Source organism: Hyperoodon ampullatus (assembly GCF_949752795.1).
Source record: "Hyperoodon ampullatus genome assembly, chromosome: 5".
Lineage (NCBI taxonomy): Eukaryota > Metazoa > Chordata > Mammalia > Artiodactyla > Ziphiidae > Hyperoodon > Hyperoodon ampullatus.
Window position 1 is genome coordinate 7526605 of NC_136918.1, and position 27097 is coordinate 7553701.

Sequence of the window (27097 nt, forward strand, 5' to 3'; positions counted from 1 at the left end):
AAACATGAATCTGACTAATAAACCTGAGCAGAATAAAAGTTGTTTATCTGCATTATATTCAATGTCAATAACCTTAAAAGATATGTCTGTTTTAATTAAACCAACAAACTTAAACTAGCTTTTATTTACTAAAGATTATCCTAAATCACGTGAACTTGAAAAGTATCTGAGTTAGTTTCTGTTATATTTCTGAGAACTTTACAATGAAACCAACTAGAGCTCTTTTACAAATTAATTTTGGCAATACCATCCGAAGGTAGAAAAACATATCTACATATACATATATAGACAAACAAACATACTGCTGCAAACAGAGAGCTTATAGTTACTAATATTAGTGGAAAAGATTTGTAAGATTTCTAGTTAGCCCAGTTTCCAAAAACCTCCTCACTCTTTTTTTCTTTTTCTTCTGGTGAGAAACTTCCCTATTAAGATTGCATCTCAAAGAATGGCTCTTTGGTCCTAAAGAAGATAGGAGTAGGAAATTTATATCACAAAGGCACAGATTAAGCGCAGTACAATTCTGTTTCCAATGTCCTGATTTTTGTAAGCATTTTGAGAGGAATAGGTGAGGTTTGAGGATTGTCAAAGAAAAAAAAAAAAAAGGCAGGTGAACTTTGTGGTTTTTGTTTGTTTGCTTGCTTTATTATTTTTAATTGAAGTACAGTTGATTTATAATGTTGTGTTAATTTCTGGTATACAACAAAGTGATTCAAATATATATTCTCTTTCATATACTTTTCCATTATGGTTTATTACAGGATATTGAGGATAGTTCCCTGTAAGGCAGGTGAACTTTGAACTTCTAGAGAGCCACCCCTTTGACCCTGCAGAGATTTTCAAGACAAAGACAGTTGTTTCCAATTCCCCAAAGAATTGGGTTGTAGCTTTTGTTTTAGGTACCTTTTATGTCTTCAGTTTTTTCATTAGGCTTTTGCAATAAGTCTTTCAATGTAGCTATTGTGGAATTTCAAAAAACTATTGTAGACTTCTGCGTACCTATTAAAATAGGTATCCCATTCTGTTTGTATGATTTGGGAGCCCTTGCTTTTATGTATGTTTTTTAAATGATCTATCTCTTCCTCATAATGGCCATTGTAATTCCTCTAAGGGCTGACAGCAGTTTGGTAGGTCCCTGGCTACAAATGGAGCTTAACCCATATTTCTATCCAGCTATGCCCAGCCATAAATGGAGAATAACTCACATTTCTATTTGGCCATGTTTTGGAACCCTCAACCTGGTGGCTACCAAGCCCAGCTCTCAGGACACAAAACAAGCTTCGCAAGATTTTGCCATTTTTGTAAATACCTACAGCTTCTGGAATCACAGTGCTCAGACATAAAATAAGAAGGTATGCCAGAGGTGCTACACTCAAGTTTTGGATATAAAGGATCTCGTTAGCAATTAGCCTTTATCTACACAAAAGAAGACACACACGTGCACATTAACATATAGGCAGTAACCAAGAGATGTTTCTGTGTCCTGGCGAAAAGAAGGCCCTGTATGCACCACCAACAATTCCCATGGAGCCTTGGGGAAAGGACTGAACCAGCAAACCCCAAGGATTGAGGGACTGAGGACTGATTCCAAACAAAATGGAGAACTGCAGCTGCCACAATAGTTCCCAGCATGGACTCTGGGGAAGGGTTCCAAGCAAATGAGGAATTGCACACTAAACCTTCATCAGCTCCCAGTGTGGAATCTGGGACCAGAATCAATGGCTGGGGTTTTCCACTCAGAAACCTGGAAATTGCATTCTGAAAGGCTAAGGGCTTGGCTCCAGGCAGAATCATCTGTCAGCTCAATTGGCTGCAGGCAGAATCATTTACCAGCTCAAGCTGACCTGCCCTATAAAGGAAGCCAATTATACTGGGAGCTTGAAAGCAAAGTGACTGGAGCTCAAACTGAGAGGAATTTGCCAGTGGCCCTCGGAAATGGTGAGAAGGTCTGTGAACGGAAAAGTATTCATGGGGCACCATGCCTGTGTTTCCTGTTGTCCCCAAATGCCATTGGAAGTTTGCTTCAATCCCACTGCTGCCACCAAATCTGGTAAAAAAACAGAATTCAGCCAAGTAAATGTGAAGATCTAATTGGCTTTATTGAATAATTCATGAATCAGGCAGCATCTCATCTAGTAAATAGGTGCTCCGAGGAGTTGTACAAAATGGAGGGTTTTTATAGAAGGAGCGTGGGGCAAGGAGGCTATTAGCAAAAAAAAAAAAAAAGAAAGAAAGAAAGAAAGAAAGAAAGAAAGAAAGAAAGAAAGAAAGAAAGAAAAAGAAAAAGAAAAAGAAAGAGTTGCTTCAGACCAGGTCACCTTCTTTGGGGGAAACGGCAAGGGTCTCTCATGCAGATTGCCTCTTCTTCCTTTGGGGGATAGAGAGGGACCATGTGACAGATTACCTTGTTGGTGCTGAGAATAAAATTCCAGACTGGCCGATTAAGATTACGTTTCTGGGCTTCCCTGGTGGCGCAGTGGTTGCGAGTCCGGCTGCCAATGCAGGGGACATAGGTTCGTGCCCCAGTCCGGGAAGATACCACATGCTGCGGAGCGGCTAGGCCCGTGAGCCATGGCCGCTGAGCCTGCGCGTCTGGAGCCTGCGTGTCTGGAGCCTGTGCTCCGCAACGGGAGAGGCCACAACAGTGAGAGGGCCGCGTACCGCAAAAAAAAAAAAAAAAAAAAAAAAGATTACGTTTCTTGGGAAGGTTGAAACTGCGATTAGGTCAGGTATTAAATCTAAGTTTGATATCACGGGCTTATCGCAAGCAATGCCATTTGTGGCCTGTGGTTTTCTTCTTTAACAGGATAATCCCCACTTAAATTGCAAATGCCAAATGTCACTCTTAAGCCAGGGTTCAGCAAAGTATAGCCCACAAGCCAAATCTAGTCGACCTGTTTCTGTGAAACCGTGAGCTACAAAATGGTTTGTGCATCTTAAATGCTTGAAAAAAATCAAAAGATGATAATATTTTGTGACACATGGAAATTACATGAAACTCAAATTTTAGTGCCCGTAAATAAAGTTTTTTGGCATACACTACACTCATTCATTTACATATTATCTCATGGCAGCTTTTGCACTACAACAGCAGAGCTGAGTAGTTACATGGGACCAGATGGCCCTCAAAGCCTGAATATTTACTATGGTCCATTCCAGAAAATGTTTGTTGACACTTGCACCAAGCTATTATTGTCCATTGACCCCTTAGCGGGAAGTTGTTTATTGGAGTACCTAGGACAGCCCAGAAAAAAATGGAACAATAAATGGACACATTTAGACAGAGGCAAAGAAGTACAAAAGTCCAAAGCAAGGTTCACTGCACAGAGGACAGATAAGCAATTCTAGCCCATTTTACAGATGAGGAAAACTTAGGCCAAGAGAGACTGAGTGACTTGCCCAAAACCTCACAGCTGGTAAATGGCAGAGATGGAATTCACATTTGTGTCAGCCTATCCCAGAGGGACTGGGGTATGAGGAGGGAGGAGGAGGATAGAACAAGGAGGCTGGGAATTTCCAAAGGGGCACGTAACCAGCTTTATAAAAGGGCATCTCAGAAAACTGTTCAGAAAAGACACAACTGGTGTGTCCTTAGGGAACGTATTTAACCTCTCACCTCATCTCCAAAATGGCGATGAGACTTACCTTGAAAGGGCAGCTAGAGTTCAATGAAGCAATATATAGGTTCCATCTAAAAGGTGCCCAATATTCTTTCTCTCTCCTCTCCCTGACTCACCCAACTCACATTTCCTTGATTGAGCCTGGTCCAGCACACTGTCCCCTTGAGATTACAGCTCATTTGAAAATAAACCCATGCTTGCAGATTGTCCATCTCTTGCAGACTATTTGTCTGAACCTAAAGTCGCCTCTGGTGACCTCACCGGCCAGAGAAACCCCACTTGAGCCTGAGACCTGGGTGTTAAGCTTCAAATGCAAAGACGTCAGGCCCAAGCTCAGCTCTTCACAGCAGAGCAGGAAGACACGTTTCTCCTATAAGAGACATGAGCATGACAATTACCCACCATCTACTCTCCCATTCATCAGGACAGAACCTGGCTTTAGTTGAGGTTCATCCCAGGGGCTCAGCTCCTTTGTCCCCCGTGCCCTCTGTGTTTTCTCCTCCTGTCCTCCTGACTCTCTTCTTTATCAGAATTCTCTACCCGACCCCGTCTCCCCATTCTCCACCTTCCTCTCCTCCCCCTCTATTCCTTCCACATTCTTCCTCTGATTCCTCCACCCACCTTTCCCAAGTGTAGCCCTGAACCCAACACTGAGGGGAGGTGATGGGGCTGCTGGGCTGCAGGAGTCAGGGAGGTGATGGGGCTGCTGGGCTGCAGGAGTCTGGGAGGTGATGGGGCTGCTGGGCTGCAGGAGTCAGGGAGGTGATGGGGCTGCTGGGCTGCAGGAGTCAGGGAGGTGATGGGGCTGCTGGGCTGCAGGAGTCAGGGAGGTGATGGGGCTGCAGGGATGCAGGAGTCAGGAGCAAACCAGAGAAGACAGAGCTGGATGGGGTTAAGAAGGGCTCCATCAGCATTTAGCTCCATCTTGATCCACAGGCTTTGCTGAAACCTCTTCCCTGGCTGAGCTTCGGTTTCCTCAACTGTACATTAAGAATCATAATCCTTGGCCCAGTTATTTCGTAAGGTTGTTAAGAAGACCACAAGAGGCTCTATGTGTGGAAATGCTTTGCAAAATTTAAACCACCATGAAAATAGTGTTATGATCAATACTGATAAAATAGATACTATCATACAAATGAGCACACACACATACGCACACCCTGAAATCCATAGAGTTGGGTAAATCTGTGTGGCGTGAGCATCATGTCCTTGATTTTGGAGCTGAAGACTGGAACCGAAGGGAGACAGTGGGGTGGGGGAGGGAAGAGCACAGTCTCGGGGGCTGAGAACCCAGGCGTCAGTCCCAGCTCAGCTCCAGTGCAGTCTGCATCCGTGAGAAAGTCACTCCTGCCTGGTTCAGCTTCCCCAGGTGCAAAGGGGACAACAATGCCTTCTAATGAGGATGGGATGAAAGTCTGCGGGTACAGAGCCACCCTCAGAACCACACATGGCGGGGCTCAGTGAAGAACAGCTCTTTTTAGTTCCCTTTATTTCAATTTTTTTAAATCATGATGGAACATTTTGCCCCCAAACCCAGTAATTGGAATTCCACTAACTCTGCTGGGCGTGACCCCAGGACCACGGTCCTTGAGTTAGCTCCAGTCTGCCAGGTAAGCATCCGCGCCCCGGGAGAGGCTTCATGAGGCTCTCCTCCTCCGTGAATAATGACCTGTTTTGACAGCACTGACACAGTAGATCCTTAAGGTGCAACAAATGACTCTGACAAGGATGCTAATTTACTTACTCGGAGGCGTTTTAAGGCACTTAAAGACCTGCTGGATAGGGCTTCCCTGGTGGCACAGTGGTTGAGAGTGCGCCTGCCGATGCAGGGGACGAGGGTTCGTGTCCCGATCCGGGAGGACCCCACATGCCGCGGAGCGGCTAGGCCCATGAGCCATGGCCGCTGAGCCTGTGCGTCCGGAGCCTGTGCTCCGCAACCGGAGAGGCCACAACAGTGAAAGGCCCGCGTACCGCAAAAAAAAAAAAAAAAAAAAAAAAGACCTGCTGGATACATGCACCCATGCACAAGCCTGGCTCCCCGTGGCCTGGGGGGTAATGGACCCCAAGGTTTCTGGGTCCATAACCTCAGCCCTGCGAGGGAGGGGCATGCGTGGATTGCACTCACCCCAAACGACACTCAGCCACAGTAATAGTCACCGCTGCCGGAGCACTTCCTGTGTGCCGTGCTCTGTGTGAGGGTGATGCTGAGTACTCATGTACTCATGCTTCACCACACCCCGAAAGCTGTTCTTTTCCCATTTTGCAGATGAGGACTTGGAGGTTGAGAGTCTTGCCACCCAGCTGGTAATATACAGGACTAACTTGCAACCCCAGTCCCACCTGCCTGCACACACAGGGCTCCTGCCCAGTCAGCTGCAGTGTCTCAGAGCAAAGGAGGACACTGGCCCCCTTGGGAGACCATTGGAGGCAAGCTGTCTTGCAGAGAATCCTGTGGTCAGAACCCTTCCCTCATGCTATAAAGAAGACGTGTCATTGGACAGCAGGGCACCCGTGAGAGAGGACAGTGGCTTTCAGGGTAGCAGTGGGGAGAGATATCACTCCTGCCACACAGGCCTGTCGCTGGTACCTGCCTTTGTTCAGGATAGGAGGGCATCTCTCAGCCTTCTTAGATGACCCCTTGAATTCTGAGAAGGGGACGGGCTTGCCCAAGGACACCCAAATGCTGAGAGGTGGAACCACGGCGGGTATAGGTCTTCTGACTCAGAACTCCACACTCCACCCTATCTCTCCATGGACCTGGGTCTCCCCCAGAGCCACACACATTCAGCCTACTTCCTCTTCCGCTGACAGTTCTTTTAGTATTTGCAGGCACTTGAATCTCTCCCTGCGGGGAGTCAGGAGAGGGTGTGGCTTTAGGAAGGCTGGCTCCAAAGCCAGAAAGATCTGGGTTCAAATCCAGATTCCATCATGCCTTAGCTCAGGGACATTGAGCAAATCACTTCCTCTCTGAGCCCTTGGATGTAGTATCTGCAAAATGAGACTAATAACAGTATGCGTCTCAGAGGGTTGTCCCGAGGCAGAACTGTGCCCAGCACACAGGAGCAGCTCCATTAGACCCACAAGAGAGATGAAGAAACAGAGGCCTCTAAAGTGGTTTTAGGAGTCAGGCCAGGCTGTTGGTGCCATTTGCTGGGGGTGTAACCTTAGGCAGGTCATTTCACATCTCAGGCTCAGTTGTCGCATCGGTGAAATGGCCCTCCTTCCTCAGATGGATGCCAGGCAGACTGATAACACATATAAGAGGCCCAGCCAAGACATTACTGAGTGGCATTAGCTTAGACACTGATATCGTCATCAGCACGTCAAACACACTTGGTTTCCGTGATATGCATGTGACCTCAGCAAGCCACCTGCCTCTCTTTGCCACACTTGTCCTCATCTCTAAAGTGGGCAGAATAGTGCCCCCTCCTCTCAGCATCCTCATCACATGGCTCTTGGTGGATTGAGCAACAGGCTGGAGAGCTGTGAGCCAGCCCTGGATTCACACTGTGGAGTGTGTCATGACCCTGGAAATGCCAAGACAGGGGTCTGGAGAACTGACCCCACTCTAACCACGCAGGGGGACGGCCATGGTCCCAGCACAAAAGAGAGGCTCTCAAAGCTTCCATTCAACTCAGGGAACTTCCCCTCAGGGCCTACCCTGAGCCAGGTGGGTGGAGAGTCCTGGGGCTGTGAGCTGGAGCTGTAGGGTGAGGGCAAGCAGGTGACCTGATCCTGAATCGATGATTCTGATGCAGGGAGGTCAGAGCAGTGGCGGGGGACCCAGGGGCTGGGAGAGCAGAGAAGAGGTGCGCCTGAGCCTTTGGAAAGTCTTCCCAGATGAGATGGCACTGAAGCTGCATCGAGGGGGTCAATACCATTCACCAGGTGCACTGAGGGGGTGGGGATGGAGGCCGTGCTGGGAACGGGCAGGGAGGAGTACCCCCAGAGATCTTGGTGCTTAAAGGCTGCACCTTCCAGCAATCGGTTTCCACCCGTGTCCCACTCAGCATCTCTTACTCTTTAACTGACGGGGGACAAGAGTTTGCCTTGCAGGGAAGGGTGTAGAGAAAATTCTGCAGAGGTGGATGAACCAGCGTGTGTTTCCTTGTTTGTCTCCATGACAGATGTGGTAAGATTTCCAATGCAGATAGTGAATGAAGTAGACAGAACTTTCCAGAGAGCTCCTGTAAGGCTGTGGGCATAACAGCCAGAGTTCACCTGGCCCAGAGGAGCATGGTGGGCCTCAGCAGGGAGGGTCCCTCCTCCCTCGCTTTCCATGGAGCCCAGCCAACCTCAGCTGCTGAGGTCTGGGTGCCTTCAGAGCATCTGCAGTTGGTACCCTCAGCCAGGAGGCTGGTTTCCCTAGTCAGGAGGACAGGGCAAGGCCCTCCACGGGAGTAGCAGGCAGGGCACGTGGGCCCAGGGCAAAGTGGAAGCTCAGGGTCCTGGGGGGCCTGGACCTGCGCTATCAGATCATGGGCCAATGTGGGGAACCTGTCTGGGGCCTCTAGAAACTAGTACACTCTGAGGATGACGAATCTCTGATAACCTGGCTGGGGGAAGTTAGTATTTCAAGTAAAACGTGACCACATTTTCAGCCAGTTTAAGACAAGTGGGTTGTTTGCTTTGCCTGTTTCAGCAATGAGGCGTTAGCTGGATACCAGAAGCCCCTCTGCATCTCCCAACACCAGTGTCTGTCTCTGGCCCGAGTCTCTGCATCCCTGGGTGATGGCGGCCAGCGGCACACAGGCAGCACCCGCCAGCGAGGAGCTGGGGCCTGTCCACCTGCGGAGGTTTGGCAAATGACACCATCCTCTGGGCAGACTCTCCCACCTTTTTCCAGGCTCCAGGCCCAGAAGCAAATAGTGACAGCATGTCACCCCCTCCCAGCCTCCAAGGCTTTTGTTCTTCAGGCTCTCAGCTCCGTGGATTTATAACACCCCTCATTACTGAATGCAAGACAAAGCACCCCATACGCAGTATGTGGGCGGCACTCAGACATGCCAACAGGAGCCCTTTGTGGCAAAGAGAGGAGGCAGGTTGTCTGTCGGCCCAGGTGGGCAAGGGAGAAGGATGGTTTTCAGGCAACATTTGCCAGTTCTGTGCAATAAGTAGCAACTGAGCCACCACAACTTTTTAATGTAAACATATTTTAAATTATAGAGTGTTTCATGCTCATTTGAAAATAATTTCTTTTTTTTTTTTGTGGTATGTGGGCCTCTCACTGTTGTGGCCTCTCCCGTTGCGGAGCACAGGCTCTGGACACGCAGGCTCAGAGGCCATGGCTCATGGGCCTAGCCGCTCCGCAGCATGTGGGATCTTCCCGGACCGGGGCACGAACCCGTGTCCCCTGCATCGGCAGGCGGACTCTCAACCACTGCGCCACCAGGGAAGCCCCGGAAATAATTTTTTAAAGGAAAATAATTACAATAAAAATTCCCTATGATCCAGTGAATACAGTGTTATCAGTATTATAGTATACCCTTCTCCCTTCATACATAGTTATTTGAACTTTGGTATTTTTCCACTTAATTTTGTGCCACATGTATTGTCCCACGTCATGAAACCTCACCACACTCTCAGCAGCTGCGTGACATTCTCTCCAAGAAGGTCAAACATGCTTGACGGGGTCCTTGAAGTCAGCTAGGGCAGTGTGATTGTCCGGCTTTAGCTTGGTTCCACTTTTCTGTGCATCAGTGAATATCTGTGCAAAAGTCTTTGTCTGCATTTTGGATTACTTTCTCAGGTGTGTATTACCTGGAGCAAACTGTTTGGGCATTTTGAGGCCTGAGACAAGTTTGGCCGAGCATCTTTCTAATCGTCTGCGATGACTTCCACTGCCCCTGGCCATGTGAGGGACACCTCCCTCCACCCCTGTGCACTTGGACTCTTGGGTTGTCAGCGTATTTCATGGACTCTGCAGATTTGTGCCATATTTTCTGCAGAGATGATAATTTGGTTCTAATTTTAGAAAGTCACTCAGTGAAATGAAAAGTCCTGCAGTCCTCTAATATCACCTGGAGTCGTGGTCCTTTTATTTAAAAAAATAAATAAATTCTGCAACCGTGTGCAACAGATCTATTGATTAAAGAGAGTTACGTGACTGGAGTATGAAAAGTTTACATAAGCCATCTTTACAAAAGACAAAGTGTGTGCATGAAAACCCATGCTCTAGCATTGTAAATGCTTTTCAGGGCTATAAACGTAAAGATTCTTGAAGAATAGCTACTCCATCTTGCACCAATAATGCATTTGTCCCAAGATAAGAAAATTGCCTGGAAAATGCTCATGTTTATTGGACATAAGAGAGAAGAGTTTCTGTAAATCCAAGAGAAAGTACCCTGGTTGGTTGAGTTAATGATTTCCCCCTTGGGAGAATTGTTTTCCAGAATGGCTGTTCTTAAATTGCCTGGTTTCTGCACCTTTCCAGCATCCATTCTGCTGGATGTGTTTCTGTTTGGGAGCTGAGAAGCATGTGAGATGAGGATCTTTGGGGATGAAAAGGTTGGGGAGAAAGCAGCAACCAAGCTTTAGGTGGGGACCCTGCTTTCTGAACACCATACGGTTCCCTTGGATGGCAGCATCGGCTGTTGCCCTGTCAGCCCCAGAGAGTGCGGAGCCAGGGTGAAAGGGGAGGACCATCAGGCTCAGAGGCTTGTTGGAAAACTAAGGTGATCACATGGACATCGGAGAACCATGCTGAAGTGACTGGATCCCCTCACAGCGCATGGACAGCCAGGGGCCAACCGGACTGGGTTGCAGTGTCCCGGGGGCCTGTGCCAGACGTGGAGGCGGAGCAGGACTCACCCAAGGGCTACGTGCAGATCCAGTGGACCTGGAGAAGCAGCACACAGAATGGACCCCAAACCCAGCCTTGCAGGACAGCAGCAGTATCTTCAATTCAGAGAGACTGGAATGAGCAGGAGAATCCAGAAGGAAGGCAACAGGAAGAAAGTCTGTCCCCGGAGCCCAGAACCTGGGCACAAACACCTTCCGTGAAGCATCCTTGTCTTTCATTCTTCAGCTATTTATTGAGCACCTGCCGTGTTCCAGGAACGGCACCAGCACTGGAGATTTAAAATCTAACCAAAAGAGACACAGTCCCTGCTCCTGTGGCACTTGTGATGGTAGATGGGAATGGGGGAGGGGTGAGAGTTTCAGATGGAAAACAATCACAGAAATAAATGAATAGTTTAGGCTACTGGTCAAAGCCAGTCATATCGCTAAGGCCAAAATCACCAGGGCAGGGATGTGTACTCCTTCCACCGGAGGAGGGTGTCAACGAAAATACTCAATAAACAATCAATAATAAGAATAGAAAAGAGTTTTATTTGAGCCAGACTGAAGACTAACCCGGAAGCCATCTTCCCAGATGACTCTGAGAAACTGCTCTGGAGAAGCAGCGTTTTCAGCGCAGTTTTATATCTTGTGAGACCAAAGAATATTAAACAAGTCAGGGTTATACTTCTTCAGGTTTTCAAAAAAAAGAACAGATCAGCACATACGCAGCGAGTCATTATGGCCTTGGCACCTGGGATGGGAGTCTCACCATCAAAGGAGTATCAGCATTGGCATCCCAAGAAGAGGGGCATTTCATCTTTACTTTTAACATGAACGTTGTTTACTTCTGGTCGATGTGCCCTCTTCTTTAATCATTAAAGCATATGTACACTATATGTCTGATAGGCCACAAATGCCTGAAACACAGTGAGGCCAAACAAACTGAAACATCAGAGTTTGGAGCAGAGAAAGGTTTATGGCAGGACCATGCAAGGAGACAGGTGGCTCGTGCCCCAAAAATCCCCGAACTCCTCCAAGGGTTTCAGCAAAGCACTTTTAAGGGCATGGTGTGTGGGGGCATGGTTAGTTGCTGCAAACTTCTTGGTGCTGGAATCCTTGTTCTTGCAACTGTCCAGGCAGGTCAGGTCAAGATGTTCCTGTAAACCTCCAATAAGACACATGCTTTTCTCTGTTCTGCAACTTTGTATCTCCATACAAATGGAAAAGTGTTATACCCTTAAAGGTCAAAGCCTTGAGAATGGGCTATCCTGTATATTTCAGGCTATAGGCAACATTCTTAACTGGAAGCAAAAACAATAGAATACAAAGGTTAAAGTAAAAGAAACAGATTTGTTCTTCCTTATTGCACTTCTCAAATCAACTATGGTGAAGGACCAGTTTTTTTTCCCAATCATCATGGAGCATGATTTTGCAAAAATATAATAGAGACAGATTTCTAGAAAAATGAAATAAATAGCAAAGGCATTTAAAATATAAGCCAATTTTTAAAGTATAATTAGATGCAACAAATGTAAAATTTCTCTGTCACATTGCTATAAAATTTCTAAATGCTACCCTGGATCTCTATGGTAGAAGTATAACAAGCAGTTCCAAGGCCACACTGGTCTACAGACCACAGCGAGTAGCATTGCCCCAGAATCTGTCCTTGTCCTTGACCTTGCCCTTACCCTCCACAAAATCAGAAATGATTTAGACCTGGATTATGTTTCCAGTTTGGTCTGATCACAAGCCATCATCTTTACATGGTCCTTACCTCGCAGCACTGGTTCTCCTCGTTGACAATGACAGGCCAAGGAAGAGGGTACAATAGAAGCCTCGGGCTTCATTGAGAAGCTATTGGGCAGGAAACTGTCTGCAGTTTCCCAGGTGCTCCCAGAATAAGGCCTGAAATTGTCCAGCTACGTGCCTGACTCTGAAATCACCCAGGTGACGATGTGAGGGTATTATCAGGCCGGGGAGTCGGTAATCATGGTGATGATTTGGGACAGAATTAGACTCCCTCTGTCATCAGGAAACTAGAGAGAACTTCACAGGCAGGACAAAATTTGAGGACAAATTACTAGTTGTTTCATTTGACATTTATTGAGACATCTCAGGGGATTAGAAAAATTGCAAATACATGAAGTTTTCCAGAATTGGAGTCATATGTAAGTGCAATTTCATCATCATACACACTTGTCCACAGACACTCAAACTCAGGCGGAGGTGTGTACATATGTGTGTACACACACACACACACACACACGCCACGTCTTGGATCCTTCTCATTTTAATGCGTGGCAGTCCAGAATCTCTGAATTCCAGATGACTGCCTTCTTCGCCTTTGACAAAATTGGAGAGAGAGAGAGAGAGAGAGAGAGAGAGAGAGAGTGTGTGTGTGTGTGTGTGTAGATTTTCATACATCTAATCACTTACTCATTTCATAGATATTTATTGAGCACCTATTATGTGCCAGGCCCTGCACAGTGATGTACAAGTTATGCTCCAGAGCATGAATGGGTGATAAACAAAGAGTAAATCTCAGGAGGAAGAGAAGGACCAGCCACAGAGGGGCCAGGGACTGATCACCAGGCAGAGGGCTGACCTGAGTTGTACTCCCTGATCTGAACCGTGGGTATTTTTTCTCTGCCTTCTTCTTCTTTGTAGTTAATTAAGATCTCCCTTTTTAGTAAGAACTAAAAGGTAATAAAATCCTCTTGTGAAGATTAAGTATAGTAAATGCCAAGGGGTTAGTAATAAAGGAAGGGCAAGGATTCCTTATATTTGTAATTGAGTTCAGAGAGTTTGTGTTTTCTTTCTTTTTAAATTGTGCCTGCATGTAATTGTTTTTAATTGGGGAAGGGAAAGCCATATAATTTAATGCTCAAAAATAGATGTGCCTCTTATGTGTTGGGCCCAGGGTAAGTGGTTTGTGTTTGTTACCTGATATAAAACCAATGAGCAGCTCTGAAATAGGTGATAACATCACCAGTGTTTGCGTGAGTAAACTCAGGCAGGGAAGGAACTGACTGGCCCCCTGTCCGTGGTACCAAGTGGCAGAGCTGGGACTCACACCTGGGTCTAACCCCAAAGCCTGGGCTCTTCCCTCTGGGGTAATTAATATTCCCATTCTACAGATGAAGAAACTGAGGTTCAGAACCATTAAGGAAAATGCCCAAGGTTATTCAGCTGGAAAGGCAGCTATGTAATTCGTGGGTCCCAGTTCAAAATGAGAATGAAAAGCCTTTTGCTTTAAAATTACTAAGATCTTCAAGAAAGCGACAGCAGAATGTTACACCTAGTATGGGGCCCTTCTGCACGTGAAGCTGGTCTTGGAGCCTGGACTGGACACCTCACCACCTCCTGCCTCCTTCTGGCTGAATGTCCCATCTCACAGTTATAAACCCACAACAGCAGAAAAGGAAATGTTAAACGAAAATGAACTCAGAAAAGCAAGGGATCCTTTTTGGGGTTGGTATTTGGAGTCATGCAGGCCTGGCACAAGTCCTGGCTCTAACACATGTATGGTCTTATCTAATCTTCACACCAGCTCCCTGAGATGTAGTTGTAATTTTTCCCCATTTTACAGATGAGGAAACTGAGGTAGAGAGTGTCTTGCCCCAGGAGCACTAGCTGGTAAGCAGAGAAGGCAGGCGTCTGACTCCTCATGCCTCATCTCTATACTCTGTAGTCTAAGTGTCACCATGGCCCTACCCAAAGTCAGGCTGGGATACTGAGGAATTCACCCCAGGAGCCCTGTAGGGAGAGGAGAGAGAAGGTGAGTCTCAGAAGCCAGCCCTTGTCACTCCCATTTACAACAAGGCCCGCTCCCTGGCCCAGCACTTAAGTCCCTTGTAACCTGGCCCCAGAGTTCCTTTCTGGCCCATCTCATACCAGGCCTCCTAGAGGCCCACCCCTGGCCTTACATTTGTCTATGCTTTCTGACTCCTGCCAGGCTGCTGATTGGGGGGCACCGTTCATGTCATTTTCCATCTAAATAGCACCCGTTGGCATTGTACAGCCCCAACGCCATGGTGGTGACACCCTAGAGTTCTCTCTGCCCCCAGAATGCCCCTCATTCTACAGTGCTGTGTTAGCCATGCCTTCTACTGTCTGCATCCTGATGCTTTGACAACTGGGGACTTGCTGAGCCTGGAGGGACTGCCCCTCTCAATTAGGTAATTCCTAGAGAGAGAGCAAACAACTTACCCTTTTGCTTTTCAAACACTAACCAACCAACCCAGAACCCACATCCCCATCCACCTCTTTTATCAAGCTCTCACACTCCAGCCAACATTCACCTGCCCTAATCACCCCAGGGCCAGGTACCAGACATCGAGGGACAGCCCCTACACCCCAGAGGCCACTGAAATTATACGAACTAGGCGATCCGAAGGCTGCTTACCCTGCCTCGCCTCTTCCTTCCCATGCAAACCACAGTACAGGCTCTCGCCCATGGTTTTCCCCTCCCTCTGCCTCCTGACTGACCCTGTGCTTCTCCATGTGCCCCCAGTGGTGTGGGCCCCCTCTCTTTGGGACTTGTGAGTATAACAAATTCTCTTATCAATGGCAATAATATCCTGATCTGTTGGCCTTATCACAAATAATAATACAACCTATATTAAAACAAAGCCCAGGTTACTTCCCCCAGGTAGCTGCTTCTGGTCACCCTAGTCGGGATAACTTATCTCTTCCTCTTTGTTCTCTGGGACCTGCTTTTTGTCCCTCTGTCTGCCTGAAAGCTGGCCATGTGGCTGCCACTGCCCTGACCGTCAGCACCATCCAGTTAAGGGTTATGAGTCACACTTCTCTGCCTCCCATGCCTGGGGCTCTGCCTGGCACATAGTAGGTGCTCAGTAAATACATGTCATCTAGAATAAAGATAAGAATGATACAAGACTGATGATAGTAGTGGTGGCAGTAGCTCTCTGTCCCTGGTGCTTTGCATACCTTTTCTCCAATTCCCAAAGCAACTCTGCAAGGTCGATTTGTGTTGTCATCATTCTACAGATGAGAAAATGAAGCTCAGGGTGGTTCACTGATTTACCTAAGGCCACACAGCCAAGAAGTAGCAGAGCCATGGTTCAGACCTGAGTCTGTCCAGCTGCAGAGTTAACACTCTTGAATGTAGTTAAATTGAATTGAAGTTAACTCCACATTGTGTGACACTGTCAGAGGTGATTCTCTGTGTGGGTTGATTGAGAGGTGGCAATCAGGAATGTTCTAATGTTCTGAAAATGAGCACCAGCCCTAAGCCAGCTGCCGAGTGATCTTTTCAAAGCACAGTCTAGATTCTTCAGGACCTCACTAAACACCCATTTATGGTTCTTCACTGGCCCTAAGATGAAAGCCAAACCTCTTAGCCAGCATCTGTCATCTGATCTCCACTTACCTTTCCAGCCCATCTCTACCTCTTTACTCACCCCCAACTCAGAGGCACTGGATGGCCAGTGGAGATAAAGATGCCTCCTATTAAGCAAAGTACCTCCCTGGCTTTGCCCTTTAGGAGAGGAAGTCCCTTGGTGCCAAATCAAAGCCACTTATTTCTAGGAGAAAGTCTTGAAAGATGCTAGGTGGTTGATGCCTGCAGAGACTGGTTAGAATGCCAGCTGCCTGAACAATCCCTGATCAGGAAGGAAAACCCCTTTCCTATCCCTCCCACTCCCCAGCATCCCCACATCCAGCCACTTACCGTGTATGAATCCAGCAATTTCCTAGAAAACCCGATGCTTCTTCCTCTGCTAGAAGGTGAGCCCAGGAAGAGCCGGAGGCCCTTTGAACATGAACAATAAAGGAAAAAGGAAGGTTCGGACGCACCTGTGTCTCTCCCTTTCATCCTTCTGCGTCACTTCTGAGTTCAGAATTGGAACAATAGACCTGAGTGTCTTGGATTACAAGAGCCCTCAAAGCCTGTGCTTTCCAGAAGTCTCAGATGAGCTTATTTCCACCCACAGGCATCTAATAGAGTTCCAAGTGGTTAATATTCTTCAGATGAGAAAATATATGTTCCCCCAGTTCAGCAGGGGTTATAATGCAATCATCCTGCTTCTAAATCCTTAATCCACGGAGAAGGAATTTAGTTCCTGAAGGCATTCCAGTGCTAGCCGTTTCAGGAATACTTATGATGTCATCGAGCTTGATTATTAAAACAAGAGGTGGTCTGCTTCCTTTCTCTTCATTTGAGAAAACAGTGGAACCACAATTCATTAACTAATCTCTAGGTCCTTTATAAATTGAAAAGATTTTGTTTCCGAGCAGGACAGCTCAGAGAAGTTTAGGAAGCTTGTGAACCAAGGAGTGGGGTGCTTCTATCATGAGGCTTCAGCAGGAAGGTTGCTGCATTGGGCCCTTAGCCTTCAATGCTCATGACGAGCCCACAAGGAGGTGTAACTATCCCGAATCTACAGATGAGGCCACGGAGGCCCAGAGATGACAACTGTTTTGCAAAAGTCACATGACCCGCATTCGGAGGAGATGAGATTCAAGCCTAGATCTCTCCAGTCTTCAGTGTCAAAGCAACCCCTCACCCACACACACTGCCCCCAAGGTCAAGCAGTGATAAAACTGACAACACTCCTTGATCCTTTACCAGCATCAGAGATTATCAGCTTTTTTTTGATATATCAGTGCAGATGGAAGATTCAAAAATGAATCTGGGGACTTCCCTGGTGGCACAGGGGATAAGAATCCGCCTGCCAATGCAGGGGACACGGGTTCGAGCCCTGGTCCGGGAAGATCCCACATGCCTCGGAGCAAATAACCCCACGCGTCACAACTACTGAGCCTGCGTGCTGCAACTGCTGAAGTCTGTGCTCCATAACAACAGAAGCCACCACAAGGAGAAGGCCATGCACCGCAACAAAGAGTAGTCCCCAGTCGCTGCAACTAGAGAAAGCCCACGCGCAGCAACAAAGGCCCAACACAGCTGAAAAAATAAATAAATAAAATTTAAAATCTTGAAAAACAAAAATGAATCTGTAAAACTCACCATTCTCAGTTCCAGCAAATCCTCAGAATCATGGAGGAGCTATTGTAAAAGAGCCCTGTGACTGTGGGCAAGTCACACCAACTCTCAGCCACAGTTTTCCATCTGCACAATTAAGATAGTAGCACTCACGGACTTCCCTGGTGGCACAGTGGTTAAGAATCCACCTGCCAATACAGGAGACACGGGTTCGAGCCCTGGTCCAGGAACATCCCATATGCCGCGGAGCCTCTAAGCCTGCACTCTAGAGCCAGTGAGCCACAACTACTGAGCCCACGTGCCACAACTACTGAAGCCCGCACACCTAGAGCCCGTACTCCGCAACAAGAGAAGCCACCGCAATGAGAAGCCCGCATGCCACAACGAAGAGCAGCCCCTGCTCACCACAACTAAAGAAAGCCCACGTGCAGCAATGAAGACCCAACGCAGCCCCAAAATTAATAAATTAATAAATAAATAAATTTATTAAAAAAATAAAAAAAGATAGTAGCACTCACTCACTGGGTTACTGGGAGGATTAAATGAAAGAAGAGACCTAAAAGCCCTTAGCACCTTGTAGGTGCTAATAATTGTATGTCTTATTTCCTGCAATAAATTTATTGCATAAATGATCACTTAACAATAATAACTGTTGAATATGTCCCTTGTGTTTGAGGCTGAAACGACTGCATTTACTCCCCCCAGATCCTGGGTGGTAGGTGTGACTTTTATTGAGACTCAAGGTGGGTAAGTCGTTTGCCCAGAGTTCACACAGGAAGTGGGAGGCCTGGGATTTGAACACAGGCACCCTGAATTTAGAGGTCATACTTTGAGCCATCCTGCCATCCTTCCCTCTGGAAAATGAAGATGAATGAAGATATTTCATGTGACAAAGGCTGAATCTGATGACTTGCATTTTGCTCTCTTAATCCCCACCCCAACTCCTTCTTGGAAAATGAAAGATGTTTGTGTGAGCTTCCCACTGTCTCCAGGACGCTACACTCAGAAAGCTTCATTGATTTCTTTTACTATATGGTTGCAATTTTGCCTGCTCTTCATAAACCCTCAAAAACAAGCCTCATGAGGTCACCAAAGCAACTGGCAGGTGTGATGATCCTAAAGCTCTTCTGTGCCTGATTTCTCTCCAGAGAGGGACTCGTCCCCTCTACCCAGGGGCGGCAAAAGGAATTAAAATTTTGCTAGGACTGTGCCTCCACTGACTTTTCCTTCGTTATTTATTTGCTTCTTTATTTACACTCCTTCAAAAAAGGACTCGATGTGGAATTTCTCATCAGAGATAACCACTAAAATATCTAGATGAGAAAGAGACGCCCACAGTCCCCACAGAATAAAGGGAATCGATACTGAGGGCTTCTCCAACAGAAGAGGCTTCTGAAAGGAGGTGTTGTGGGAGGTATCTTACCCAGTAGCAGGAGGAGACACTCAAGAACTGCTGATGTAAGGCCATACCAAGGTCCCCCTGCACAAAACCATTTCCCTGATTATTTTAAAATCTGTATCTCTAAAGAAAAGGAAGATCCAGGGAGAGAAGAGTGAGGGAGGGAAGGAAAGAGGCCCCCTCCTTGACACCATGTCTTATTATTGGGAAGAGATTCCTGCATTATCAGTTCTGGACCACTTGCCTTGCTGAGGACAAAGGGAAGTAAACACGTGATGGGCTGCTGTTGGGATGGATGTTTCTGCAGGACTGAGGGTAGGGGCAGACGGAGGCAGTACCAGAGGAGCTACAAACAGGCTGTGGCTTCTGTCTGTGGCTCAAGAAGGGCTGCCATGGCTGAAGTCAAGGTGAGGTCTCTGAGGCTTCTCAGATCCACCTGGCAAATATTTCCTGTGCTCAGATCTAGGTGTGGAGAGATCAAAAATAAACTCACAATTCCTGCCTTTAAAGAGTTCTTAGTTACAGGAAGAGGCAGGCCCATGAATGGATCATTCCAAGGTGATATCCTACAGGATCCATTCACACGTCCTACCACTGTCTAGTGAGCATGTGCTCTGTGCCGGGCATTGTGCAGCATGACGGGGATTCAAGGTAACCGTCAGCTTGGAGTCTAATGCTGTAGTCTAACACTGAATAGGCTGTGAGAGCACAGAGGAGGGTTTCAACCCAGACTGGAGAAATCCTGAAAGGTTACATGGAGGCGGTGACAGACCGAAGAGAATAGAAAGGGCACTCCATGCAGAAGAAATGGCATGACTGAATGCTCAATAGTAGGAAACACTTTGTACCTAGGACATGACGAGACTGGTCATGTGCGGACCTCTGCTTCCAGCACTGTGACTTTTAGATATACCTAAGAAAAAGCCCTCCTGTCTACCAGCGATTGGTCCTTTAGATTGACCTCTAGAGCGTGGGCTCTAGCAGCTTCATGATCTCATCCTCCAGGAGAGGACACAGCTCCGTGGAGCTCTGAGTAAAAACATGTAATTGGGTGTATTCTCTTTTACTTGTAGGCGCTATCATTTAAACATCCTCCCATGGCAAGTTCCCTGGTGATGAACCCCACAACATGGTGTGCAATCTTTGCTTATGGCTCAGAGAAACCCCTTAAAGTATGGCTGGTTAATGCAGGGGTTCAGAGCTAAACCCAAATTACCTGGTTAGCTGGAATGTGGCAGGGTTGCAGCGCATGGGGATGCGCATCTCCTTTGCTCGCTGGGGAAGGAATAACATGGACTGGGGCCCTACTGCATGTCAGGCCCGCATTGTTGTGCCTGGTCCTCACCCCCCCAATGTGGTCCCTATTTCACTGATGAGGTGCCTGAGGCAAGGAGACCTTCACTAACCTGCCCAAGAAACTCCTGACCTGATTGAGTCAAGCCAAGATCATTGCGGCATCCACTTCAAATGAACTTCTCTGAGGCTTCCCATGGGCATTCATCCTTGACATTCAGGTCTCAGCTCAGACAGGAACTCTCTCCATCTAAAGAGTCACTCTCTGTCACCACTTTTCCTTTCATAGCACTTACCCTCCCTTATAGGACAACATGGACATATTCATTATCTTCCTCTCTCTCCCAACTCCCCAAGGCAGGGACCATTCCTGACTCCTTCACTGCTGTATCCGTGATGCTACAAGCAGAGCCAGGTACATAAGAACCCCAAACAAATAAGTGCTTTCTTATTGAACAAAGCCACCTGACAGTCCCTAAGCCTAGCCCTTCCACTCCACTGGTTTCCTCCAGGTGGTGGTCGGTGGCCCATGGGGTGTCTGTGGGGAACCCCTTGGTGGCTGATGAATGACCCTAAATGCAGGACTCTCTGAGTTTCTCAAGGTGAGGGCAGGCAGTCCATAGATTTCATTTCTACCTTAGCAAAACGATACCATCTAGCAACGTGACAAATGTTTGAGATTCATAAACTAATAGTATCCACAACTCACGTTCCTTGATGATTCAGTCTTCTACCCACAAGTCTGGTTCAGGCTGGCACAGACCTCTCAGGCAGCTGTCGCTATCAGCAAGCGCTGTGGCCAGTCACCATGAGCGTGGCCTTGACTTGCCTCTGACTTTCAGTGGCTGCTATTGTTGTTTCAATCAATTCTTATTTACACTCATGCTTGGTGTGTATTTTTGTTGATTGCTCTGTTTTGTGTGGTACCATTTTGATTGCGATTTTGTTCCTCTCCAGCATTTTGTTGTCTCCAAGTTATTTTTCCACTAAAAAGCAGGGATAAGACCATCAGCCCTACTTAAGTGGGTCACAGTCCTGAATGTTTGAGAAAGAGTCCTTGCACCTTACCTCGTGGCCTCATGTAATCCTCAATTACCTTGCTTGCCTTTATTTTGTGACCAGAGGTATACGTTCCTAAAACTCACCTTGCTGGGCAAAATGAGGAAAATGGGGTGAGGGGCCTGACACTTGAAAATGTCATCAGTGACACATAAAAAAGAGAGGGAGGGAAAACACGAGCACAGTTTTACTTTTACACAGGTTAAATGGTTAAGAAATAGATAAGTGTTACAATAAGTAGTACTTGAAGAGACCTGAGGTTTGCTTGTGGAAGTGGACACAGGAAAGGCTGCAGCTGGTACATTACTGTGAAGAGGGTTTTCTGATGGGAATGGAAAGTTGTAACAGTGGTCCAGGCAGGTGTGGCTTTTCACACACGGTGAGTGGAGTAGCGGGTAGATGTTTGAGGTCTGTGCATGTGCCTGTTTTGTACATTCCTCCTTGGCTCGGCTCAGCTCAGCTGGGTGCAGGTTTCTGCCTTCACCTAATATTTCTCGTGCAAGAAATCTTGCATAAGCAAATGTGATCTTCCCATTATCCTCAAATTGTTTCCTAATATATCAATTGTGTTGGAACAAATTCACGTTTTCAAAACATGTGTTATAGCGGAACTGTCTGTACCTGACTTACTGTCAACCTTTCTTTGTTTGCTCAGATTGGACCAAGAGGATTGAGTACCAGCCTGGCTCGGGGAGCGTGCCCCTGTTTCCCAGCATCCACCTGGAGACGTGTGACGGGGCTGTCTCCTCCATCCAGATCACCACGGAGCTGCAGACCAACTACATTGGGAAGGGCTGTGACCGCGAGACCTACTCTGAGAAATCCCTTCAGAAATTATGTGGTAGGTTTTTCCCTGCTGAGAGTATTTTTTAATTATTTTTTAAACAATATATACAAAGCATGTGTTATTATATTATGAAAGAATCACCCCTCCCCACTTCATTGGTATAGGTAACCTCTGGATGGATATTGTTTACTTATCATGGTTAAAGGGTCAGAAGGCACAGCTTTTGGCATCAGACACACCTGATCAGATCCCACCATGTACCAGCTGTATGGCTGTGGGCAAGTGATGTGACAAAGCCTCTATTCTTCATCAGTAAAATAGGGATTCATGACCTCATGTGGTTTTTTTTTAATTACTTATTTATTTATTTATTTTTGGCTGTGTTGGGTCTTCGTTGCTGCACGTGGGCTTTCTCTAGTTGCCGTGCACTGGCTTCTCATTGTGGTAGCTTCTCTTCTTAAAGAGCATGGGCTCTAGGTGCGCAGGCTCAGTAGTTGTGGCGCACGGGCTTAGTTGCTCCACGGCATGTGGGATCTTACCGGCCCAGGGCTCAAACCCTTGTCCCCTGCATTGGCAGGCGGATTCTCTTTTTTTTTTCTTTTTCTTTTTTAGAAGATGTTGGGGGTAGGAGTTTATTAATTAATTAATTTATTCTTGCTGTGTTGCGTCTTCATTTCTGTGCGAGAGCTTTCTCTAGTTGTGGCAAGCAGGGGCCACTCTTCATCGCGGTGCGCAGACCTCTCACTATCGCGGCCTCTCTTGTTGCGGAGCTCCAGACACGCAGGCTCCAGACGCGCAGGCTCAGTAGTTGTGGCTCACAGGCCTAGTTGCTCCACGGCATGTGGGATCCTCCCAGACCAGGGCTCGAACCCGTGTCCCCTGCATTAGCAGGCAGATTCTCAACCACTGTGCCGCCGGGGAAGCCCGACACCGTGTGCTTAAGAGCATCTAGCACAGGGCCTGAAGGAACAGGGCTCCCTTCCACTGTGTTGGTTTACAGAGATGTGCCTGCCCAGGGGCCAGTGTGAAGGGTGGTGTCAGCCACTTGGGGAGAGGTGGGTCTCCTCCCCCAGGACCAGCTGTGGAACTTGAGGGCTTAGTGCAAATGAAAGTGCAGACCCCTTTTCCAAAATTATTAAGAATTTTAAGGCAGCAACAGCAAAGCATTAAACCAAGCTGGGGGCCTCGTGTGATTGTTCAGGTCACATGCCGGTGAAGCCAGGCCTGGCTGCCCGCGTCGGAGAAGAAGAGCTGGGGTGAGAGTGGAGGTGGGAGGTGGAAAGTCCAAGTGTGGGGGACAGAAGGCTTGCTGTCCACGGGCTGAAAGATGGCGCCCCAAGAAAGCAGCAGGCCGGAACTAGGAGCCAGGCTGCTGGAGGTTCTATACAAGGAAGCTTAGCTTTATTGAGCACCTGCTGTGTGCACCCTCCTAGAATCTTCACATGCCCTACCCTAAGTTCCCCACTACACTGAGGAGGGTCTTATTCACCCAGTTTTAAAGATGGACAATTTGAGGCCCAGAGAGGAAAAATGACTTGTTCAAGGTCACGCAGATAGAAAGTGACAGAGCCAGACTCTGAAGGTGGGTCTATGGGAATGAAGGGCCCTTTGCCTCAGGGTCTGTGACTCCGGGCCAGGCCTCTGGAGCTGGAACGTAAACCACTCAAGTCGGCTGTGGAATAAGACGCTCAATACGGTGGGAACGGTGCCACGTGCTTGGTAAACCACACCGTGCACGGGTTGATGCGCCTCCTTCATCCTCACCACGTGTATTTCATTTCTTTCCTGTTCTCTCCAAGGCTATTCAGGCCCTCACACTGACTCTCCAGCCGGGCTGTGGGCAGCTTAGGAAAGAGCTTCCTCTTAGATGGGGCCTACATTTGGGGGTAACTCCATCCCCACCAAAGGAAAAGGAGGCTCCCGAACACACAGCGTAGCCTGCATCCCCTCCTGGGGACCCCTCCACTACTCTCTTCGGGGCAGTTTTTCTCTCTCAACATTGACACACACACTCATGCACACATAGGTGCATACAGGCACACACATGCACACACAGGTGCACACACGCATACACAAATACGCACACACATGCACATACGTGCGTGCGCGTCCACACACACACACCTTCACACACACAGCTCTTGCCCAAAGGACCAAGTGACAATTTGAGAACTGAATGTGAAATACACCCTGCTCGGGTATCACCGCGGCCTATTTGTCATGTCACCAGGCTGGGAAGGCACGTTTTTCCAGAAAGATGCAGGAGATTGGGAAAAACATCACGCCCTCCATATTCCAAACTGCTCTTGTAAAAATGGCTATCAGGGCCCCACAGTACTGAGAAAGCTGCCTCTGGTGCTCTCCTCAGTCCGGGAGCGGAGAAGCCAGCTCCGCTGACATCTTACTTTGAATGAATATCCCATTTCTTTCCCCGCACACCTGAATTATAAGTCAACTCAACCCCATGCCACCACGGGTGACGGTCATTTCCTAAACTCCTCCAGGTTAGAAGGAGATGATGGAATCAGCTCGTTAAAGATCAGATGGGCCCGAGGGCACACACTGGTGATTCGATTCTGAATGTTGCCAGGGGGAGACCAGGAGATAGGGAGAGAAGGATTTTGTGAGCGAAGAAACTTTAGAGCCAGATTGCATCTGGTTGTTAACATAGCTCATTGCTTCTGGGCTGCCAGCCTCGCCTGGCAGGAAGGCAGGTTAATTCAGTCAGGAAAGCACTTTCCCCTGAGACACGAGCTTATCTGGTGCTGGGAGCGACCATTTGTTAAGAGAAGTCTGCCTGTCTTTCTGGTGACCTTCCCGGCAGTGCCACCCTCCCATCACACTTCTGGGAACCCTGAGTGAGCCAGACGGGCAGGGCCACTCCTGCCTCCAGATTAGGAGTCTGACTCTTGACTCGGCGGAGGGAGAGTTCAGGAAAGAACGGCAGGAGCAAATGAGTGAGACAGATGCCCGTCTGCGCCGGGGTCTGCTTCCTCAGGGCCCACGCACTCTCCAAACCGTGAGGGAAAGGCAGGCCTGATCGCTTCTAAAGCAGAGCCTGGGTTGTAATTCCTGACTCCCGTGGGGCACCTTAGGTTCTGGAGACCAGCTTCTCTGTGTTTTCAGTGGACAGTCGACAAGTTGCTGGCGAGGTTTCCCAGCCAGGGAGCCACCATGACACTTTAAGCCCCAGCGTTCAGGCATGTTTCATTCTACAAATCTTTATTGACTTTGGATGGAAACAGGGAGACCGATTAAGATGTTATCGTCATAGTCTAAGCAAGAGAGAATGATTTGTGAACTGGGGGAGTGGCGGTAGGGATGAATTTAAGACAGATTTAGGAGGTGAAATCAGCAAGAGTCAATCACTGATTAGCTGTCAGCAGTGAAAAAGAAGGAATCTTCGAAGATTCTAATGTGAGCATCTAACTGGACGAGAGTGCCACCAACCAGTGGCCACCAAATTCGGGGCAAGGGCAGATTTAGGGGACAATGGTGACTGGACCTGTGGAACATCCAGGTGTGGATGCCTAGCTCTAGCCTGACGCTCCACACCCCCGAGGACCCACCTCCATCCTGCTGATCCATCCTTATAGCCCATTTCTTCCTGCTGTCCTGCCTCTTCTTGGCCAGGGTACCCCACCTGTCCCCGTTCCCAGTTCATTCCCATACCTAAGCCTTTGTTCACGTTTTCTTCCCGCTAGAATCTCTCTCTCCTTCGCCATTCCAAACGCTTCCCTTAAGTCAGTATTCGCCCGCCCTCTGTGCTCACCAGGGGCAGTCCTGGGGCGCTTCCTGGCGTCTTTGAGTTCTGGCATTGCTTCAGGGACATTTGTTGTTGTGCGGTGACCCAGGCAAGGGTGTCTCCCCAGAGGCGCCTTGTGGAGGTCCGGTCACTGCCCACCTGCTTCCTCCACCTGCAATGTCGCTCCACAACGAGCAATGATGGGATCCTGCATAAGAGGCCGTAGGACAACAGCTGGGCAAAGCTGCTGTCAGGAAACACCGGACAGGTGCAGTAGCGCCAGAAATAGCCTCTTTGTTTCCAGGGGAACACTGGACGTCAGGCATATTGCTGCCTGCAGTTTGTGCACTGAAACGCTTCCATTCCACCTTGAAACAACAACGATACAGGGCCCTGCACCTGTGTCCCCTTCAGCTTGTAGGACCAAACTTAGCCTAACATGGTCCCCCATTGCCACTGGTTTACATGATGCCAGGCCTCTTGGGAAGTTGGACAAGCTGTTTATCACTTCCTCTGGGTTCAGACGTTCAGGATGAAAGGATCTCCCATCTCAGTCCCAGGCTTTCCCGAGGTGAAGTGTCACAGAACTGCCTTGAGTATGAAATGCATGATGAAGCCCCAGTGACTCTTGGCCAAATTAAACTTGACATTAACCAGAGCCCGAGAAAAGGCTCACTTCTGTGCCCCTGAGTCTCTGCATATTACAATAAACAGCAAAGCAGTTTGTGACACACGTGTCATTCGGAGACCAGAGGGCAGGGCTGCTCCTCCCTGGAATCACAGGCTCCTGGCATCTGGCCGGCACCTCCCCATGTGACACTCAGGGTCAGCTGCTTTGTATATGTAGAGTCAAGAGCTCTGAGGACAGGTCCTGTTGAAGGAAAGGCTGCAGAGAGAGACCCTGCTGCTAAATCAAGGGATTGATCTGTCAGACCAGTTCAGATTACCAGTCGGTGAGCTGTTCACAGGATTTATACACTTGTGAGTCCAGGAGGTCTTCATAGCGAATCCATTCATTCATTCATTCATTCATGTATTTATTAATTCAGCAAATATTTGTTCAGTGTCCAAATATTCTAACTCGTGAGGTTATCTAGACGTTAGTAAGACCACTTAAAAATAAAGTCTCCTGGGGAAGACAGACATGTAAAAAAAGTTCAGTCCGTGGCTTTCTACGACACCGTGCAGCTTAACAGAGCTTGCTCTCACTAAGAATCACAGTTCAAGGCTTTTATACCTTCAGAATACCCCAACTAGGGGAAGCCATCATCAGTTCCTCCAAGATGCCTCTAAACAGCTGGAGCTTCCGGGGGGGGCAGAACCAGCCCCCAAGTCATAGCCAGTGTTTCCATTCTCAGAAAGCTGAAGTGGGCCTCTGACTCTAAGGAAAACTGATGCACACGTGTTGGGAATCCCATTAAATCACTACTCATACATGAGCAAGTGT

General features: G+C 47.9%; 1 protein-coding gene across 2 annotated transcripts in view; it reads left to right on the plus strand.

Annotated features, from left to right (window-relative positions):
- Positions 1–27097, plus strand: part of CLSTN2 (calsyntenin 2) — a gene marked incomplete at both ends in the record, with an annotated part of 642483 nt that overhangs the window by 509796 nt on the left and 105590 nt on the right. For both annotated transcript variants that reach the window (XM_079704858.1, XM_079704859.1), the window contains one exon: positions 21774–21959. In XM_079704858.1, coding sequence (XP_079560984.1) covers positions 21774–21959 — 186 coding nt within the window. The remainder of the gene's footprint in view (positions 1–21773; positions 21960–27097) is intronic.